Source organism: Typopeltis vanoorti, chromosome 20, assembly GCF_054136105.1.
Source record: "Typopeltis vanoorti isolate ZY-2024b chromosome 20, IOZ_Tvanoo_1.0, whole genome shotgun sequence".
Lineage (NCBI taxonomy): Eukaryota > Metazoa > Arthropoda > Arachnida > Uropygi > Thelyphonidae > Typopeltis > Typopeltis vanoorti.
Genome location: NC_143568.1, coordinates 69,445,470 through 69,468,885, shown reverse-complemented (window position 1 = coordinate 69,468,885; position 23,416 = coordinate 69,445,470). Strand labels below are relative to the sequence as shown.

General features: G+C 35.3%; 1 protein-coding gene across 2 annotated transcripts in view; it reads left to right on the top strand.

Moving 5' to 3' along the window:
* Fpps (Farnesyl pyrophosphate synthase) overlaps nt 1–23,416 on the top strand; it is a 194,834-nt gene that overhangs the window by 64,576 nt on the left and 106,842 nt on the right. For both annotated transcript variants that reach the window (XM_090410087.1, XM_090410086.1), the window contains one exon: nt 20,024–20,104. In XM_090410087.1, the coding sequence (XP_090266213.1) occupies nt 20,024–20,104 (81 nt within the window). The remainder of the gene's footprint in view (nt 1–20,023; nt 20,105–23,416) is intronic.

The window sequence follows — 23,416 nt, the reverse complement described above, 5'->3', positions numbered from 1 at the left end:
AGTCAAGGTTTTCAACTGTATCAATCCATTTTGTTTTTTGAGATGAGTCCAGGCTATGTATTAATTCATCTGCTATTTCAGGATCTTCACTTTCCAGGAACTCTCTGTAGAGATGTTCACTCTCTTCATTCCATCCAGGGACTTAATCTTTTTGTAACCTTTAGGGATATATTTTTTTGCAGTTGATATGATTGCTCTTACAAATCTTTTGTACTCTGCAACTCTAGCAGGTATCCGATGAACACAATTATCCAATTCATTCGCAAAATTTCTCCAATTTGCTTTTTTAAAATTCCAACATGGTCGTGGAAAGGATCTTGCTATAGGTAGTGTCATACCAATTATCAGTAACACCGGTCGATTTTGACTGTGTGGGAAGTTAGAAAGTACATATAGTCTTGCTGCTAATGGTTGCCCTTCTGTGTTCATTGAAACAAAACAAGTCCAGATTAGACTCTGTTTGCCATGCTGATGATCTAAATGTGTTTCTATCTATGGCATTAAATACAAGGTATATATTATTTATTTCTGCCCAGTGAACGAGGGTAGTCCCCAGTCATTGTTATCACGGTACTTCCATTCTTCATGATGGCTATTAAAATTGATTTATGTTAATAAAAATCAAGTGCATTTTTATGCTCATCATTCAAAAATGAAGATCAATACCCTGTACTTCATGATATCTGTAGGAAGGTGTTAGGTCTTGTGTCATTTAGTTTTTTGTGGTTATTTATGCTCATTCATCATTTGATTCTGCAACTTGTGTGGAAATGAAGTCTCACTTGTAATATTGCATTGTTATTTTTTACTTGTCCTGGATTGTTAGCTTACTATGTGTTATTCTTCTATAATGCAGAACTAGTTATATGCAACATTGAAGATGGAATGAGTTATTCATACTGAAATAATTGTGCTTTTAATTCTTATTAAACTAATTCTATACTTCTTTTTATTCACTTAACAAGTTAAGAAACATCTTTGATGCCACTTATATGTCTACATTTTATGTTTTCATGTTGGAGGTTTAATGGAATATTATCAGCACTGAGAAAGGATTAAAACTAATTTTAATACTTCCAATATTTTGTCTCCATCACAGAGACATTTTCAGGGATTACAAAAAACTTTTTGTAACAACACACACACACACAAATACAATAGAATAGTGAGTGAAACTAAAGTCCTATCTAGGTGATGCACCCTCTATCTTTTTTTTAATCCCTGAAGATGTCTCTGTGATGGGACAAAATATTGGAAGTATTAAAATTAGTTTTAATCCTTTCTCAGTGCTGATAATATTCCATTAAACCTCCAGCATGAATTCTTCACAGCACTTAAGCCTCAACACATGGATTTTATGTTTTCATAATGCATTCCAAGCAAATTTTAAAAATTGTTCTGACTTGTTAGTTTGTTTACATCACTTTTCCTTTTTAAAAATGATGACTACTAACCTCAGCAGACTGTGCTTACTTATGTCTAGCTAAATTTTTGATCAGTAATAACAAAATTATACAATCTCTAAAATAAATAAATAAATACTTTTATTTAAAAATTTTTCAAGTAACTGCACTCATCAGTGCAGTTACTTGAAAATGCTGTTATTTCATGCATCTGCAGCACCTAACTGAACCAGTGGCTTTGTTGTGTGAGCATATATATATATATATATATATGCTCACACAACTCACACAACACAACAATAAAAAGTGGGGAAAAAAAAGAATTTAATTCACTTTATGTTGAATAACTCTTTAAATAACTTAAGATATACAATCTCATGAATATTGTTAAGATTCATTAATTCACAGGATAATTGTCTTGTATTTGTTAATTAAACAAAATGCCCACCTGAGAAAGTTTTTTTCCTCATAACATCAGTAACAAGAGCTCCAATGATGTTGAAGATTTTGTGTACTGTATAGGTATAGTATTACTTTGCTTCAGATTTGGATTTTGTATGCATGAGTTATTGATGTTTTTGTGCCATTATAGCAGTTAACAAAGCATGAAGGGTATGGTATATATTATGCATAAGCTTTCTCTTGCACAGTTACAGTAAACAACCCTGAAAATTGCATGAAAGCCTTGGACTGAAAATTATTTTATCAAACTGGAACCAGTTAATATTTTGATGCCCTAAATATAAATCTTCTACAACAACTAAAAATAACATTACGCTAGATCACTGTTTCATAAGCTGTTCTGTAGAACCAAATGGTTTCACAAACACATGAGGATTTTGCCCCAGAGCAAAGACATATTTCTATGGACTTATGATTCTCACCAGGTTTTGTCTTTTTTTGTTTGTCATTTCTATTATATCAATCTGGTCCTTATCCAGTTCCTCAGCTAGCTCCATTTCTTTGCCATTTAGACTTCTTATGTTGATAGTACCGATCTTGAAATCTGATGTTGAGTTGGGGATATGTTTCAGGATTTGTTCCAGTAGCTGACTTTTTGCTGTTTGCCCTGGTTTCCTGGCAAAAACAATGGGAACCTTGTTTAAACCAGGCGACGCTCCAGCCGGCATGAAATTCTGTCATGTTGTACCATCATTTTATATTGTTATTTAAGCCAATAAGGATACAATTTGGTCAGCTAAATTCCAAATTGCCAGCCCATCCTCGTTCGTTCAATATCCAGGTAGATACCTAACAGGGTGCACCACGGAAGGTGAAGATTGGACATTAGGTCAGAAGCCCTGGTCAGTTTTCTGCATCCCTTTAAAGGCTATTTTTAGGTCTCCTCTCAGTTATACAGCTTTGACCCTTAAACACCCCTTATGATTTATATTAGCTCTGTTAGATACGATATACAGGGATAGTTTGCGTTAGATGTTTGCCTGAGTCAAAATATTATGACCACACAACTTATTTCCTTGGCATTTTTATTGGGAACTAAGTGGTTGTTTTGTTGCTTAAAATTAACTTTATAGTTTTCCAACCCATAGAGGGCACCATGTAAGGACATTAGTTGTCAGTTACAATTTAAATTGTTTTTCTCAGTCGCATAGTGCTGTGTGCTTATCATGGTTATAATTGTGTTCTGATAATGCTGGTTAGAAAACCAGAAATATTAGTGAGTTTAATAAATACTCTTTTCCTTTCTTGGTTTTGTTTATTCTGTAGAACATTATTATGGATCATGAATGACACCTAAGCCATTCTATATGTATTCATCTGAACAATCTTGCATCTGTGCTGATATCCCATTGGGTCCTATTGCCAAATTCTTATTCAGTTTATGCCAAGTTAGCATGTTTTAAAAAAATGGATACTTATTAGTTGAACAACCTCTTCTTCTGCATCTGTGACATCCATACTATCTACATTCAGCAGAGTTATTCTTTCATACTCATTCTTTCTTTTACTTGCAGCATAATGATAAAAATTTTTTGGATTGTCTTTAGCTTAAGAAGAGGTTTCTTTTCATACTTAAACTTGGCTTTCTCTTTCTATTCGTCAGTTGTGACTCTTCTGGCCTGCTGATTATAATTTTCATAATGGACATCATCCTTATGCACATGGTATTTCTTTCACATAATCCTTTTCTTATAAATCTCTTTCTTGCTAAGATAATGCATCTATTTCACTCCTACTGTATTTATTTTTCCAACTCTAGGGACACATGTTGCATCATTTAAGTATTTTTTAAACACTGCCCATGCACTGCTGTCGATATCCTGCCTATCCAACAACTGAGACCATGTCACAGAATCAAATATACTCCTCAGTTGGTCATACTTTCCAACTTTGTAGTTCAGCATGTAACCTTTGCTGAATGGAATATCTATAAACTTAGCAATTTTCCAAGTCAGTATAACATGATCACTGTCACCAGAAGAAGCTTTTGGTTCTGTCAGCTCTTCTTCTCCTTTTGATTCCTTGAAAGGCAGAACTATGTTCATGCGAAGTGGTGTTTCCCTAAGGATTTGTTGAAAATGACGCCTGCAAATTACACGCCATTCAAGGATTAACCAGAGCTGAACGGTCATATTTTTAGCAACAACACTCCACTACGTACTTGATCTTGTTGGACTCCTTCTCACATCAGATCACTTCAGACTAAAATCCCTTGTGATATGAACAGATCTAACACTCTTTGACCTCAGGTTCCTTCTGTCACATGCTGTTTAAGGAAGTTGTCTTACAACAGTTAGTGTTTTGTTCTTCTGGGATTTCACCACTACCAATGAATGTTCAGGTAATTAAAGTCAGCCATGATTACTTGTTTCACATCCATCATGTTTATTTGGTAATGCATCTTTGTCATCACTAGCAACCGATACATTAGGGTGTGTAACAATATCTCGCTATGTATTTGATCTTGTTAGACTCCATCTCACACTAGATGCTTGAAAATTGTTAGTATTATTGCAGTCATAACTTTCAACCCTAACTGGACTGAAATCATCCAATATCGTTAGCAGCAAATTTCATCCTCTTCTATCCAACCCATACTTCCTAAAAATACTGTACCTTTGCACTCGATACAGTTAATATATATCTTCTTCTGATAGCCAATCTCACCAATGCTTACAATCTGAAGCACCAATGTGTTAAACAAGGTAGCAAACTACCCATTTGTTTCTCATACTATTGGCATATGTTTATAGATATAAGCTACTTATATGCTTTTTTTGTATACTCACTCCTGTAATCTGCATGACCAAGTTGGATAACTTGCAGATCTCTGTTCTTATTTAATGCCTTGCTTAGGCTAACATCCTTGTTTAATAAGCCTGAACTGGTAGTACTTCTTAATTCATACTAGATAATATGCTAGTTTCACTTTCTCACTCTTGCTTCTTCCAACAGTGCTTTTATGTCCTCTCTCATACTGTGTTTATCACCAGCCAAATCATTTGTTCCAAACAAAATTACCATATCTTACTTTTCTTTTCTGCTTTTCAATTGCATTCATTACATTATTGATTTTAGTTCCTGTAAAACTAGAAATAACTACATGGTCATTGATCACACGTTTTATGATTGAATCTTCATAATGTATAATATCCTTCTTTTTATAATCAATTTTACTTGCCTGATTATCTTTGTGAAATCTTACTTTCAATGCTTCTTTGTTTCTCCTTGTGCTACTCATCCTTTTTGTCCTTCTGCTGCTTCTCTAATTCTTTTCAACTTTTTCTAATTCTTTGTCATCCTTCTAATGATTTGCTTTAGTCTAGATGTTTCCAGAGTTAATTCATACTTGATGTCCTCATTAGTTTCCAAAATGGCATGGTTCCACTTCACTGGGGCAAAGCCACCTTGTTAGCAAGTTCACTAGCATTGAAGTAAGATTTGAAATGGGGAGTGATCCTTTAGTTTTTGCACATGAGAAAAATGAATATCATATTAAAAAGAAAATGTGTAAGAAAGTTTTAATAAAAATTGGACAGCTTTTACAAGGAAACTGTATGATCAAATATTAAAAAAAATAAAAAATAAAAAATTTGAAAACAAGAACCAAACCTTGGAGTCTAAGTAGCAAACTTTGAAGAAGAAAGCTTTTGATTTGATTAAGCTAGGAAAATGTGACAAGATTTTTTGTGAGGTTAGAAAAATTGGAACTGAAGGTTGACTTAAGATGTTAGTCCTGTGAAAGCTCTTAGCAAGTAAATCCGACACTGATAGAATCAGACTTGTTGTTCATGGCTGATATGAATGCATATCTGCTCATCAGGTTATTGCATGTCACTTCTATTAAGTGCAGGCAGTTCTCTCCGTGTAATCATGGACCTGAAGCAGTGACACCTGCAAATCTCATAATTTAGCATTGTATCTGTTCAGAATGGCAATTTGGGTTGATGGCATTGTACTTTTTGCTTTCTGCCTCAGTCGTGTCTTGAACTGATGAGGCAATGAGGTTCCACAGTTTGTTGGTAGTGGGCATGTTAGCATTGAGACACTGATTGTGAATTGCTTCAAACTTTCTTTCATTGTATCAATTTTCCGGGAGAAGGCTTCATCAAGTACTATGAAACACTGTTACAAGCTGTCCATGTACTTTCCAAGGTTTAGAAACTGTTCAATGGAGAGAGTGCACAAGAGGCAAGAAAATGGCTGGCTGAGGTTGCTTAGGAGTTTACATGCCAATTTTTCCATTTTGGCACAGCTGGTAACGAAAGTTGCAAAAAACATTACAGAAAACTTTCTTTTCTGTAATGAAATGAAATAAAGCTTCAAGAAGATTGTCTACCATAGCAAGACTCAAAGTGCACTGGTTGTCTATTGACTTTGTTGCTCCCATCTTTGCTTTGTACTGCAGTCATGGCTATATGTTGTTCACTAGTACTTGTTATGGCCAATATTATAATAGAGGAAACTTTTTTTTAAATGCTCAGAGTTGGTTTAGCATTCTTCAGTCCCTTGAGAATTATTGCTCTACTTTATTTTGTGTTGGAAATTTTGTGTAAAATCACTATTAAAATGATAAATTAACATATCACAATTTTCAAGGTGTTACTTTGATTCAAATTTAAAACATCAGCTAGTGGACTTAATGCTATACTGGTATTATGCTGATGCTACAAATAATAAAGTGAGGTTAATAATATATTCTTTTACATGTGCAAGAGATGAAATTATAACAAATATTCAAAGGAAACACCATCTGGCTTAGTCACATCAGAAGATTTAATAATCTCCCTTGAGCTTTCATTCTTTCGTTATGTGGCAAGTAAGAGAAAGAATGACTATGGAAGATTAACCTTAATGAATGATGATGGTCATGAGGAGACAGAAGTGGATAAAATGGTGGAGTTACTGAGTGACCACTTTGCAAGCATTTATCTTCCTAGTGAGGTTACTGCTTCAACCTACGTGACATAGTAATGTTGGGAACAGAAGTGGGTGAATTGGAGGTTCTTAGGATATTGCAGAATCTCAATATAAATACAGCTTGTTATTAGATGGGATATCAGCTAGGGTTTTGCGAGAATGTGCAAGGGAACTAGCAATACCTTTTGACTAAGCTGTTTAATTTAATTCTCAGCTCTGATAGTTCCAAGAGAGTGGAAAGGGGATAAAATTATTCCTTTGCATAAGTAAGGTTCTAAGACTACTGTAGCAAATTATAGACCAATCAGTATCTCAGGCATGGTGGTAAAAGTACTAGAAAAATTGGTAAAAAAGATAATTCAAGAATGGGTAATAAAAATATGATGATGTATGAGAATCAGTATGGCTTTGTGAAGGTCGGTCATGCTTTAGTAATTTACTAACTCTTTATAATAGAGTAACAGCAGAGTTGGATAAAGGCTACATTATTATTTTGCAAAGACATTTGACAGAATACCACATGGAACACTGTTATGCAAATTAGAACAAATGGGGTTGGATATGACACTGGTTAAGTGGATAAGAGGGTGGCTGCTGAACAGATATTAAAAAGTAGTATGTGGAGGGGCAGAATCAAGCCGAAAACAAGTGACTAGTGGTGTGCCACAAGGCACTCAGTGCTAGGACCATTTGCACATAATCTGTTTAATTTGTACATAAATGATATAGAAAATATTCAGTTGCTTGCTGATTATGTGAAATTAGGTAGAGTAATAATTAATCAAGGTGATGTGGAGAGAGAGCTTGCAGGAAGATTTAAATAGGCTGTCAGTATGGGCAAAATTTAATGAGCGTTTCAGTTATGCATTTTGGGATAAATGCATAACTGAATAGATTACAAGCCATGTATCAAATTGATGGCACTGTACTCCAGGAAATAGATGAAGCTAGAGATTTAAGGATGGTGGTAGATAGAGAGTTAAAGTTTAGAGGACATATTGCTAAGGTAGCCTATAAGATTACTCTGCTAGTGAAGAACACATTAACAAGTAGAGATAAAGTTGTAATTCCTCTTTATAAGGCCTTGATATGCCCACATCTTGATTACTGTGCTCAAGTCTGGTCCCCTGGATTTCTTGATGATGATGAAGCAGTAAAGAGAATTCAGAGGTGAGTGACCAAGATGGTGAGTGGCCTGTGGAATGTTCCCTGTGAGGATAGATTGAAGGTGTGTGGATTGCAGAAGTTGGTTGATGGGAGAAAAAGAGGGGATATGATAGAAACATTTAAGTTGCTTAAAGGATTTTATAGGATAGATGCAGGGGAAATGTTTCAGCATTTGGCTAAAGAGACCAGAACAAGGGGTCATCCCTGAAATTTAAATAAAGGGGTGTGAGGACTAGATTTTTTGCTTGGAGAATGGTGAATGAGTGGAATGGGTTACCAGAGGCAGTTGTGAATGCTTTTAATGGGTTCAAGGAGAGATATGATAGATTGTGTGGATGAATTGAGTCTGCTGCGATGAGACTTCAGACTCCATGGAGGTGCCCATATAATAATGATAACTTATTCCAGGAAGTCAAAAAAGATTAAACTGGATAGATAACCTTAAAAATTGAAAAAATACCTCATTCATAGAGCTAGAGACAAAATACATAAGATCTAACTGACTGGAGGATATTTCATGAAAATTCTCTTAATATTTGTTCCAGCAATCCTATTATGGACTATGATAAGGGAAAAAAAGAAGCAAGGCAGTAAATGACCATTATAGAATGTAGCAAGGAAACCTTGAACTAAGCATGCCAAAATGAATGTTATAGATTTAGTATTCTGTGGAATGGAATGGTGGATTGGACAAAGGTATGAGTGGTATTCTGGCTGCACAAAAAATTTGTAATATGTAATTTGGACAGTCAAGGTGTACAGTGGCTGTTGAAGCTATTATTTGACGTTCATTCAAAGACTGGGTTAGGTTTTGATGTCTTTAAGAGATAATGTTACACCTTTTATGTTTGTGTTTGTTCTATGGATATGGAAGGGATTTTTCATCTTTATATTTTTTGATAAAGAATGAGTTTTTCATTATTGTCATCCTTCTTTTTACATTGTATGTACTCTGATTGTTTTTCATTTATTGTGTTAATGTTGAACAGTTATCAAATAAAGATGAAGAGAAAACAAATGAAGAGCTGTTTGGATACTTAGTCCATACAGAGGGCTGTATTTTCTCCTCAAGAGTTCCCCACTGCTGACTCCCAAGAGATGTTCAGTAAAGTAGATAGTAGCAGTATTATGCCATCTGATCTGATCAGGAAATCTCTTGCAACACCATCAGGTTTTGTTCCATGTGTTTACTGCTATATCCCTGAAGGAGGTTTTAAGTCCACAGTATGTTTTAGAATGTAGCAAGGGTATCCTTGAATGGTATTCTCACATTGCATGGAGTAGAAATAGGGCAAGATAGATAGATAATAAAAGCCTGTCCCTCTCCTTTGGAGACCAGACTTGCTTATCAGTCAATTCAGGTTAGTAAGAAAGGTGGTGGTGTTTCACTGGGTTACAAAAATCCTCTTTTTCACCTAATAGGACTAGTTGGTATTTCTTTCAAACTAGAAAGATATCCCTTTTCACTGAGAATACTTACTGGTCTTGCTAGATGAAAACTAATCACTCCAAAAGAAGCAAAGTTGATACTTCATTTGGAGATGCTGTATGTTTGGGCTTTGCTTGTCTACTAGACTCCAAATTGCAGTGTTATTATAGGTTTTATTTCTAGGAAAATTCCCATGTTACTCCTCGAAGTAAATATTAATTTTATGGCTATTTAGCCTACTTTTTGTTTAGGAGTGCCCCTTTTTATAATGTCACTGGCTTTTTTACTCATTTTTAGGGCATTACTGATGTTTTAAACATAGATAAATATATGAAGAATATAAGAGAGCAAAAAATTCGTACATACCTTTGTAGGATGTTGCTGACTTCTTATTCAGCGGTATCCTGGCATGTGGCGATATGCATTCATCTGTTTGATTGGCGTATGATTTGAAAGCAGGGGTTTTGGAAAAGTTGGGAATAGAGCAATTTGGGAGAATTATTGGTGAGGCAACTTTCATGATTGGAAATAATTTTCAGACCTTCAGTAAGGAAGGTAGTGGTGTTTCACTGCATTACAAAAATCCTCTTTCACCTAATTTTAATATTCACAATTTCAAATATACTGATCCAGCAATTGGTGATTTTCAAGGCCTTTGTAATCACAAATAATCTCTAACAAACTGTTCACATGAAAACCAGATGATACTAACCACTCTTTTAACATGCTTTTTTTCTTATCATTGATTCTGCCGATTATTATACTGTACGTGTTTTCTCTCTCTCTCTCTCTCGATAGTTCAGATAGCTTGTGTTGGTTTTTTCTACAAGAAAAGCAACTAGGGCTGATTTTTTTACTTTCTTTGGAGCAATGCTCACACTGTCTCATGTTATCTGAAACTGAGGTGATCTTTGATTTTTATTCTTTGTTGTTTCCTTTGCATTTTCCCAAACATTTGCACTGAATGCACCACTGAAATAAATCACAATAGGAATGAAAAACATTTGCTTCATTCCATTTTAAACTGTTGTTCCTTATTTCTTCTGTGGGTCTCTAAGAAGTATCCTAAAGATCTATGAAAAGAATGAAGTATATTGCATCTTATCTTCGTTTAATCTGTCTTCCTTTCAAAAGTTGAAATAGCTGAAAGCAAATTACGAGCACATTCAAAACTGATTAGGACTAGTACTTGGGAAACTTGCATCCGGTTTATGAAAAAATCATGCGTTCTAATTTTTGTCAAAGCTACTAGATATACCTTTTTTGTTGTCTCAACTCGCTTGCATTTCTTTTGCATCCAGATAATTCTTAAGTGTCATCTCTCTCTCTCTCAGAGAAAGAGAAGAAAAAAAAACATTCTTCTTGCTTCCTAGTTTTCCATCAGTCCTTACTTTTTATTTTGGTAAATGACCTTCCACTATCCCAAACTCCCAATCTTTAGTGTTTTTGATTTTTCACAAGATAGAAACAGAATCTTCTTTCTGATTATTATAAAAAAAATAAGTCTTAAAATTTCTCACAATTGTTCAGAAAGCTTATATACTTGATTTGACTCCTGTTTTGTTGCCTTTTTACACACTGGTGTCCAAAACCTAAGGACGAACACTCTTTCTGAAGATCACAACTCAATTCAGACAAATGAGCATGTGGCAATTTGTATAACTGAAGATTTTGAGTAGAAAGTGGGTACACATTACCATTTTTGAATTGCATGCAAAGGGATCATGTGGTAGCACTCAAAAGGATAAAAGGCTGTGCTAAGCAAATTGTGTTTCAAGGAAGCTCTTTTTGTGAAGGAATAATGTTGCAAACTTAGATGTCTTGTAATGTCTCAGAGACATCTAGATTTCACATGGGGAAGAATTATTGGAAAGCTTGAAATGGGCCACAGAATTACTGATTATTGCCAGAGAGTTTGGAATCTCGCATAGCATTTTTCCAGGCTCTGGGCAACATTTCAAACCAGTGGAATGTGTTCCATGCGTTTGCTAAGAGGTTGCCTTGGCTCCACCATGGAGCATGAAGACAGATTTTTTGTTTTAACAACAAAACATAATCGACACACCATGGTAGGTCCACTTGCAAGTCAGCTACATTCAAATATAGGTATGTGGATATCTCAATAAGCTGTGGCAAGATGTTTGCAATAAGTGGGCTTATATTCCCAAAGGCCTGTAGTCTGTGTCCCTTTATCCACAGTTCATTGTAGAGCACATTTTCAGTGGTGTTGTGTCCAATTTTTTATGGATACATAACAGTGAGCTAATGTACTCTTTACAGATAAGTCGTTTTAGTCTTTCTTCAGATTCTAAACAACACTTGATCTGGCATGAAAGTGGTATACTGCTTACCATCATGAGAATGTTCTTGAAAGTGATAGATATGGCAGTACTAGTATAAAATCGTGTATAGAAGATTTTTATACAAAAATACCTTATATACCGATTTTAGTGGAAAACGAAATTCTATTCAATATACTTGTCATTAATCAGCAAAATTTGTTATGTTTAATAATATAGAAATGAATTTTTGTGAATTGTTAAATAGTGTAACCGCCAAAATTTTTGTAAAAAGAACAAAGAAAGTTAAATGTGAAATAATTTATGTCAAAAGAAAGTTCCAGACAAAGATATTTCCAGGCGGATTATCTTATTAACTTATGACTAAGGACAATTACAATCACGAAGGTCAAATATGTACAGGGGATTCCTGCCTTAATGCAACGACGGGAAAAGTTCGTCGGTGCAGACCCACGAAATATCCAAGGGGAAAAAACGTAGCAGAACCCAAGGTCAAAGAAGCCAGATAAAAGAAAAGGGGTTTGCTATGGACAATGGGACACGACGAGAAGAGTTATGACAAGGAGGACATGACGAGAGGGTTATGGTGATGCAGGTCACGCAAGTGCGATGTAAGTTAAGAGAGTTACGGCAACAGAAGTCAGAGGTTACAGAGTTGCAATGGCGTTTTGCTAATCATCTTCAGGTGCAGAAGGAGTGGCAGAATAAGTTCGTCTTCATTCTGTTTTGGATCCAGGTTTGGGAAGGCTGCCCCTATTCAAGGTCAGAGTCCTGCGTTCCAGCCAATAGATGCCAGAAGTGTGAGACAACCAATTTGAGTTGTGTTTGAAGAAAGTCATTACCAGATTTTCATGCTGCCAAGTTCCTGACACTCGATAAAGTAAGAAGTGATCTCACAAATCCTGGAAAAGGTACCTGTGTGCATAGCCAAAGATCGGAAAGTATCAGAGGAAAGAGAATTCAAGAATCTATGAGAGTGGACTAGACCACTATTTCAAAGTAAGGTTATTTATGTTTTTTTTTACTAGAGATAGAATTGTGGTGGTGATTTGTCTGAGGTTTTCTTTGTATTAATAATTGAGGACTAGGCACTCAGCTAATCTCTGAATTATCTTGTTCAGTTGTATGAGAGAAAACTTAGCATACTTTAAGGTGAAATAATATGTGTTTAATATTGTTATTAGCTAAGCCTGCTTTTGTTTAGAGTGGAAGAATTGCTCTGTGTGATTAAGTGTTAACTAAAGAAATATCATAGATACGTTGTTTTATAAAGATTGTTTACATAAGAGGTTTAATTGTATTTGTATTCATGAGTTGCTATTGAAGTATAGAGCCAGAGAATTAACTTGTAATTTTGGCATTAACCATTTTGTACTTTCTTTGATTATGAATAAATTGTTTTCTTGTTTAAATAATTTGCCTGATTCTTGCATACCAATGCATACTGAAAACTGTCTCTCCATAGTTTTCTGTATAAGCGCTGTATGCTAATTCCTTGACCACGTCCTTAGAAAATTTGCCAAACCATATTGCAATTTAATTTGTAGGAAATTTATTACACATTTTTTGTGTAATGTAATTTATTAGTATGCTGGCATTAAATTTATATCCATATTTGGCTGTAGTCAGGAAAATTTTTTTCATTTACAGGTAAAAATATAAATCTTTAGCTTTTGGACACCAGTATACCTTTCTATTCCTCCTGGTTTCCTGCAACTCATAACCAATATTCATTCCTAAGAAGGTTGACAAAACTTTACCATCCTGTTGCTCTTGCATCAATTCATTTGTAAAGTAATGCAGAAATCCATTAAGTCAACTTCTATATTACACAAAAACATCCATCTAATAAATAATTGCCAGTATGAATTCTGCCACTGTTGATCAGTGGGCATGTTGCTAGCAATATCCATCTTTGGATGGATGCCATGGAAATGTTCAAAAAAACATCAGGTGGCTTAATGTCTGTAATTTGATCAGATTGGCACAAAGATTGAAGTATGATTCCATCCTATTGGCTTGCCTTTTGAAACTAGCTTGCCAGTTTTCTCTTTAGTTACAGATTATATATGTTGGTAGATGAATGTTTATTTGCAAACTTTGAAACTAATGCAGTACAAGGCTTCATTTTTTTTATCCATCGTTGTTCTTTTCCATGACTGCAGATCCAGTCCACAGTTTGCTGGTATGTTGTATTACCTTTTCTCATTTGACAAATCTTTCACTACACAAATGATCAGAACTTAGAGAACAGCTGAGTTCTCTAACCCTCAACTCTTTTGCAGAGTTATAACCATAGCTTCATTGCAGTTTTATTCCCCCCCCCCCAAAAAAAAATAAAATAAAAAGTTGACTTTTTTGTTTTGATTGTCTGAATTGCTTAACAAGATTCCTTTCGAGATTAATCTGAGTTTTCATCTTTCTTGGCATAAACATATCCAGTTTTCTCTTCTGCTGCAGGCATTATTTCACTTCTAGTTAGCTATTGGCCTACAGAAATCAAAATTCACCCAACTATTGAATACACTTCTCACACTTCGGATAGTGTGCATAAGTTATCCAAACACAGACAGTGAGTACAATGAGAAGCTGAAAGTTTTTTCTGCTTTCTCATTGTATAAGTATTTCCATATTTGCTATTTCACCACATTGATAATTATTCTCCACTTCATCTTTTAAGGTACATTCAGCAACTTGTATTAATTTGTATATACACCTAGACAAAAATTTTTTTCTTTTATTCATTCTGCTACCGTCCTTTGAAATATTTTTCTTACATTTATGTATTTTCTAAAGAGTACAATGTGTAACTCATCAAAACCAGTTTTAACAAGTTTCTTCTTTTCTATCTGGCATACTGTAGGTTGTGAACACCTTTTTTGTGTTGGGAAATAGCTTAACTTAATAGATCATTTTGGAATAAAATTGCTGTTTAAAAATAGTAATGGAATGTTAGCTGACCATTTATAGTCTCCCATATTTCTCAAGTATGCATACTGTTATATATTTGATATTTAAAATTTTAAGTAATTTTTCAATTAAAATTACTTAACGTCAGAAACACACTGCTTAGATTTATCATCCAAGCTTGGAAACTCGCATTTATGGTAAAAGAGTAACTTAATGAACTCACTAACTTTTCAAGCAAGCAGTATTTGCACATAAGTTAGTGAAAATTAACTTCTTGAATTGCAAGTTATATTGCTTTTATACTACCATGGAAAGATTTGGAGAAACTTGTGTTATTGCTCTTGCTATTCTGAGGCATTTGAAAATGTCTAGCATTGAGGCCTCGTGAACAAGCTGCAATCTTATGGCCTCCCTTCTACACTCTGTGATTGATTTCCCAACTTCCTTATTGGTCATTCATTGTGTGTCATTTTTTTTTTTTTTTAAATAACGAAACCTGTGGTGCGTTCATAATTAAAAGAAACGCACGTATTAACCACAGTGAAAATTATTTAATTGTAAATATTTCATCCTAAGTATCTTAGGACATCATCAGTACAGTATTTAAACTGTAATAGGAATAACATACAGTTAGGGCGCATGATTACAATAGAATCTCATTAAACGTGCATAACGTGCTAAAGTAGTACAAAAAAAAAAAAATTATTTAACACAATTTTGTATGACAATTTCCCATACTTTAGGAATAGCAAGAACGTCGTTGTGGTTTAATTTTGGTCTATGTAGTAGGGCTTCAGAACTTTCTTTGTATAAACATTCATGTTTAAATAAAGATCTATGTAAAAGTTTAGACTTTTCCCAATGGATCCTATGGTTTGGATTTTCAATTCTGTGTTGAGAGAGGCCAGATTTCTGCGGTTTAGAAAGACGAATGTGGTCTTGATGTTCCAAGATGCATTTCTGAACAGACCTACCTGTCTGTCCAAAGTAAGATAATTTGCATGAGCATGGAATCTCATAAACGTCAGGTAACATCAAGGGTGAGAGTTTGTCCTTAGGAGAGGGTAACAAGTTGTAAATTTGGGATAGGTTTGTAAGTAGTGGCAAAATTGTATTTCTTCATAATTTTAGAAAGACGTTCTGAGATGCCTTTAACATAAGGTATGGGAATCCTATTTACTTCTTCCTGTCTGATTTGATGTGTGGAGAAGTGACTACTGATGATTTTTTGAGTTGTTTTAGGATTATATCCATTTAGGATGGCTGTATTTTTGATTACTTCTAATTCCTGGTTTAAAGATTCTTCAGAGGAACAGAATTTGTGTGCTCTGGAAACTAGCAATTTAATAATACCAGATTTCTGAGATGGATGATGAGCAGAAGAATTGTGAATGTAGCGACCTGAGAATGTAGGCTTGCGAAAGACAGACGTGGCGATGGAACCGTCTTCTTTTCTTTGGATGTGTAAATCCAAAAAAGGAGATACCCTGTGGAGATTCTTTTTCTAACGTAAAATTGATGCGATGATGAAGAAGGTTAATTTTATCTAGAAACAGTTGTAATTCATGTTCGGGATGATTTCAGACTGCAAATACGTTGTCGACATATCTTAGCCAAATGTTTGGTTTGGGTTCAAAAGTGAATATTTTTTCCTCAAGGTGTTCTAGAAACAAGTTTGCTAGGTTTGGTGATAAAGGAGATCCCATTGCTGTTCCTTCTTCTTGCTTGTAAATTTGACCTTTCCAGGTGAAGTAACCTGATGCAATAACAAACTTGAACAATTCAACTATATCAGACGGAAATTTTTGAGTTAGTAATTCTATTGTTTCTTTATGGGGAATGTTTGTGAAGAGGGAGACTATGTCGAAGCTGATTAACAAGTCAGTTTTTGATAGTTGAATGTCTTTAATTTTTGTGTGAAACTCAGTAGAATTTTTGATTGAAGAAACTGAGTGGTCTATGTGAGGGCGGAGAAGGTTAGATAAGAATCTTGATAACTTGTACGTTGGACAGCTGATACAGTCTACGACAGGTCTAAGTGGAACATTAGTTTTGTGTAGCTTAGGTAAGCCATAAAACAGACTTGTCAAATACGTTAAATCAAGAATTGCTACAATTAATTATAACTGTCTCAAAGAATTCGGAAAAAAAGCTTTTGATAAAAGCAATAGTGCTCTACATATTAAATACCTTAATCTATTAAATCGATCAAAAAAGATCACTAACAAATTACCAACGGAAAAATGGGTAGTCAATTTATCTAACCATCCACTAACAGGTAAGCCATAAAACAGACTTGTCAAATACGTTAAATCAAGAATTGCTACAATTAATTATAACTGTCTCAAAGAATTGTAAGGTATTTAATAGTGCTCTACATATTAAATACCTTAATCTATTAAATCAATCAAAAAAAATCACTAACAAATTGCCAACGGAAAAATGAGTAGTCAATTTATCTAACCGTCCACTAACAAAAGATGAATTAAATGTTCTAGCAATAGGCCATAAATTTGTGATTTCACCAAAGTGTTTCCCATATTTAGACTTCATACATAATATAGAAAGAAACATCAAACATCTCTCCAGTATTGAAGCCAACAAACTTCGATTTGAAGTAGCTAAAGTGATCTACAATGCCAAACCTTCAGAATTAAATATCTCACCATCAGAATTGAAAGCTATTATTTCCTTAAAACGTAACAAAAATATAATCATTACTAGAGCTGATAAAGGAAATACCACTGTGGTTCTTGATACCAATTCATATAATCGAAAAATGAATTTACTTCTTCGAGATCGTAATACTTACGCCAAATTGGATTTTGATCCTACGAATCGTCAACTCAGAAAATTAAATAGGCTACTTAATGAAACTTCCTCCTTAGATGAAGAAACAATCAAAAAACTTAAGACATACCATGCAAGACCTCCTAGAATTTATGGCTTACCTAAGCTACACAAAACTAATGTTTCACTTAGACCCGTCGTAGACTGTATCAGCTGTCCAACGTACAAGTTATCAAGATTCTTATCTAACCTTCTCCGCCCTCACATAGACCACTCAGTTTCTTCAATCAAAAATTCTACTGAGTTTCACACAAAAATTAAAGACGTTCAACTATCAAAAACTGACTTGTTAATCAGCTTCGACACTGTCTCCCTCTTCACAAACATTCCCCCATAAAGAAACAATAGAATTACTAACTCAAAAATTTCCGTCTGATATAGTTGAATTGTTCAAGTTTGTTATTGCATCAGGTTACTTCACCTGGAAAGGTCAAATTTACAAGCAAGAAGAAGGAACAGCAATGGGATCTCCTTTATCACCAAACCTAGCAAACTTGTTTCTAGAACACCTTGAGGAAAAAATATTCACTTTTCAGTGAATATTTTCAGGTCGCTACATTCACAATTCTTCTGCTCATCATCCATCTCAGAAATCTGGTATTATTAAATTGCTAGTTTCCAGAGCACACAAATTCTGCTCCTCTGAAGAATCTTTAAACCAGGAATTAGAAGTAATCAAAAATACAGCCATCCTAAATGGATATAATCCTAAAACAACTCAAAAAATCATCAGTAGTCACTTCTCCACACATCAAATCAGACAGGAAGAAGTCCATAGGATTCCCAAACCTTACGTTAAAGGCATCTCAGAATGTCTTTCTAAAATTATGAAGAAATACAATTTTGCCACTACTTACAAACCTATCACCCAAATTTACAACTTGTTACCCTCTCCTAAGGACAAATTCTCACCCTTGATGTTACCTGGCGTTTATGAGATTCCATGCTCATGCAAATTATCTTACTTTGGACAGACAGGTAGGTCTGTTCAGAAATGCATCTTGGAACATCAAGACCACATTCGTCTTTTTAAACCGCAGAAATCTGGCCTCTCTCAACACGGAATTGAAAATCCAAACCATAGGATCCATTGGGAAAAGTCTAAACTTTTACATAGATCTTTATTTAAACATGAATGTTTATACAAAGAAAGTTCTGAAGCCCTACTACATAGACCAAAATTAAACCACAACGACGTTCTTGCTATTCCTAAAGTATGGGAAATTGTCATACAAAATTGTGTTAAATAATTTTTTTTTTTTGTACTACTTTAGCACGTTATGCACGTTTAATGAGATTCTATTGTAATCATGCACCCTAACTGTAGGTTATTCCTATTACAGTTTAAATACTGTACTGATGATGTCCTAAGATACTTAGGATGAAATATTTACAATTAAATAATTTTCACTGTTGTTAATACGCGTGTTTCTTTTAATTTTAATTGTGTGTCATGTTGGATGGTTTGTTCTCATCAGATTTCCTCATCAATGCTGGAGTACTTCGTGATTCTGTGCTCTTACCTATGCTCTTCCTCATTTATATCAATGATATCCTTTCTCTGACTTAGAATCCTATTCACAGGTTCACCAATGACAGTATTCATTCCTCTTCATCATTTGATAAAAACCTGCAGTACCTTTTAATGTTAGATGCCTCAATAACTTCCATAACCAGTGACTTGATCACTGACTTCTTTCCCATCTTGGAATGGGGTGAAGACAACTCCGTCAATTTCAGCAGCATAAAACTCAAGCTTGGCTTTATTACCTGCAGGAAAAACCCTTCTTCAACTTCTCTCATTTTTGATAATGTTCCAGTTTCCTTTCAAGATAAACTTTCTCTTCTTGGGTTGACTCTGGCATCCAGTTTATTCTGGTATGAACATATTACTCACATAGCCTCCCTAGCCTCTAAAAAGGCTTAGTGTTCTTTTCTGTTCTAAACATTTATTTTTCCTCTCAACTTCTAACACTCTATAAGTCTTGGATCCATCCAACTTTGGAGTACCATTTCAACATTTGGGGTGGAGCACCAAAGACCTCTCTGAGAATTCTTGATGACATATAGAAGAGGGCAATCCACTTAATAGATGACTCTTCCATTATAGACTCACTTGATCATAGGTGCTATGTTTTCAGTGCTGTGCATTTTCTGTAAGTACTTTCATGGTTATTGCTCTTCTGAATTGGCTGCTACTATTCCTCCCCTTTTTTTCTGACCATAGAAGAACTAGCCACTGGCCAACACCCATACACTGTGTGTCCAGCTTCGAATACACCAAACTAACTTACTTCTCATGAGCATCCTTTATTCTATCCACCTCTATTCCTTGGAACAGTCTCTCCCATACCTATTTTTCTCACTGAGTACAAGCTCCAGCTTTTTAAGAAACTTATCAACAGGCTACATTTTACTCCTTAATCACTTTCCCACACATGGCAATATGGTGTTATAATTCTTGTGACCTTTCATGTGTTGAGTCAACATGAAGAAATTACTTTATCATATTTCAATGAATATTGATATTTTGCAAATTTAAGCATCTTAGTTTTTATTACAACAATTTCTTTCAAATGCAGCTGCAAGTGTTCTTTCTAATGAATGATGATATCATGGATCAGTCAGTTACGAGGCGAGGCAAGTTATGCTGGTACAAAAAGGTAAAAAGTAATTACAGACATCCATTATTATTGAAATTTTTATGTAACTGTTATATACTTGTATTTGGACAAGTTCAACAAGTTTTGTTTTATGTAAGTCTGAAATATCTCATCTGTTCTGTTATTTTAATATGATCTATTTATTATTGTAAATTGACCTGAGTATAAAATTGAGCCTGTGGAACTTTGACAGGAATTTTATGTTTCATTGGCAGTTTCTAATAATGAGGGTTTAGTAGAACGTTTTTGCTTATCGTGAATTTACTGTATTTTAACTGAGTTGTTATAATATATAAATATTACGCTAATGGATTTTAGGCACTGGTGTCATTTTGCAAAACTTTCATGACACCAATGCTGTGTAGTCTAATAAATACGTGTTTGTGAATAGATTACAGGCCTAAATTTTTGCTTTTCTAAACAGTAATGGACATATCCTGAGAAATGCAACATACAGAAATAGTCCTTTTTTATTGTTGTTGTTGTTGAGCCCATGAGAGGTTGGTTACAGTAGTACGTTAGTACCGTGTGTGGGTAGTGGGTTGGTAAAGGAGAAAATGTTTATATTTCATTTAAAAGCTTGTATATTGCATTCCTTGGGAAACTCATCATGGGGAAGATTGTTCCACAATACAGCAGTAGCAGGGATGAAGGAGGAGGAGGAAAAACACTTGTTCTATGAGTTTCAAGGTGTACTGTGAAGGGATGTTGGGTGGCAGCTGCACGTATTCCAATGGATTTAGTACTGAGGAGGAATTATTGATGCTATTTCAGTTGAACATTTGCCTTGGAAATATTTGTAGAATACACATAATGCAGAAACCAAATGTCTGTGCAAAAGTGTGAGGAGTGAGTTGGTAAAAGAGAGAGGTTATTAATCAGTCTAATTATTTTCTGTATTGAGTCATGCATTTTGAGGAAGCTCTTAGGGGTTCCCACTCCAAATGTGAGAGCAGTATTCAATAGCTGGACAGATTTGTGATTTGTATAAGGTTAACAGCTGTTCAGAGGTGAAGTAATGTCTTGAATGAAAGAGCAATCTTACTTTTTCAGAAGCTGAGGATTCAGTAGCTGTGATGTGTTTATGCCAGGAGAGGCTTGATGTCGGGGTGATTCCAAGAAGAAAAATCTCATCTTGTCTGGAAATTTGAGTGTCATCAAAAATAATACTGACAGAAAATGGTTATTTTCTGTGAGAAATGAGAGAACTGGGTTTTACTAGCATTGAAATTGACAAGGTTATCTGAACCTCGTTGGAGGATTTCTTGGTGACCACAATTAAGGGCAGTGGTGGTTGATGTGCTGCAGGTGAGGTGAGTTGTGTAGAGTAAGGTTTAGCAAATGAAAGGGAAGAGCACAATGTGCTGTCATCTGCAAAACTGTATATTGGGTTGGAGGTCAACTGAAGTAGGTCATCGATATATATATATAGAAGGAAGAGGGTTGGTGAGAGAACAGAACCTTATGGAACCCTGGCATTAGTTGAATGGTGAGAGGATAAGGAACCATCCACCATCACACATTTTTTTGTGTGTGTGTCCAGGCAGAAAGCTGTTAATCCAACCCAGAAGTCCTGAGACAGACTAAATTATGTGAGTTTGCTTAGTAAGTCTTTTTGCCAGACTGGTCAAAAACTTTGGAGACCAAGTGCACCCACTTGAGATTCACCAAACTTCTCCTTGACATTTGTCCAGAGATGGGTGATATATGTGAGTGGCTCTCTTGTTGATCGACAGTGTGATGGAATCCATACCAGTGGTCTTTGAGGTAGTGTAGGAGCTGGGAATTGATGATTCTCTCCATTACTTTAAATATGAGTGAGGTAGGACAGTAGTTTGATGGCAGTGATTTGTTGTCCTTCTTGGGAATGGGTTGTATATAGGCCAATTTCCAGTCTGTGAAATACTTACCAGTGGAGTAAGAGAGAGAGAGTGTGTGTATATATATAGGCAACATAGGATAGGAGTCAGTTCTGGTGCACAAACTTTCAGGACAGTTGGAGGAATGCTATCAGAGCCAGGAGACTTTTTTATTATTAAAACAAGACCTCATGGAGTCAAAGACTCATCTAGGAGGTCCTTTTATCTCACACACATCTCATCATACCGGGTCTTAAACACATTCAAACTCCTTGCAGACACCACACTCTCAGGCAAGGCATTCCAATCATTCACAACTCTGCACGAAAAAAACCTGCCTCTCACTCCCCTACTCACACCCTCTTTATACAGTTTCCAGGTATGACCTCTGGTTCTCCCCTGATCTCCCACTATTCTATGTAGAACTTCTCCACCATTGATCCTATAACAACCCCTCACCAACTTGTAGGTCTCTATCATATCTCCCCTCTTCCTTCTCTCCACTAGACTCTGCAAATTACATCTTTTCAATCTTTCCTCATACTCGACATTCCAGAGATCAGAAACTACCTTAGTCAGTCGCCTTTGCACCCTTTCCAACATCTCTTCATCCTTCTGAAAACCAGGTGACCAAATCTGGGCACAATAGTCCATGTGTGGCCTAATCAAAGCCTTATACAATGGAACAAGAATCTCCCTACTTCTACACGTCCGTGTCTTCCTCATCATTCCCAGAAGTCTTTGTGTTGTCTTCACAATTTTGGCAATGTGTCCCCTAAATTTTAGATCCTTATCCACTATCACTCCCAGATCTCTTATTTCCTCTACTTCCAATAATATATTCTCACCAAGCATAAATTCTGCATCCCATCTTTGTTTTCCAAATTTTAAAACCTTACATTTTGCAACATTGAACTCGCATCCCCATTTGCTTGCCCAATCACTCAATTTATTCAAGTCTTCTTGCAAGGCCACAACATCTTCACTACTCTTTATGGTTCGTCCCAACTTTGCATCATCTGCAAACAACTGAATATCTCCATCCAAATCTTCGCCAATATCATTAATATACAAGTTAAATAGTAATGGCCCTAAAACAGATCCCTGAGGCACTCCACTAGTGACTTTCCTTTTCCTGGATATTGCACCCCCATACACAACTTGTTGATACCTATCAGATAGCCAGTCTCCAATCCAATGCACTAATCTAATATCCAACCCCATCTGCTCTAGTTTGACTGTCAACTTATCATGAGGTACTCTATCAAAAGCTTTTGCAAAATCCAAGTATATTACTGTGTATCCTTCTCCTCTGTCCAAGGAAGCAGTCACTTTATTGTAATAAGTAAGTAGATTACTAAAACATGACCTCCCTTTAGCAAATCCATGCTGTCCATCAAAGATTATACCATTGTTGTCAACCCAACTCTGGATCCTAGTTCTCACAAGCTTC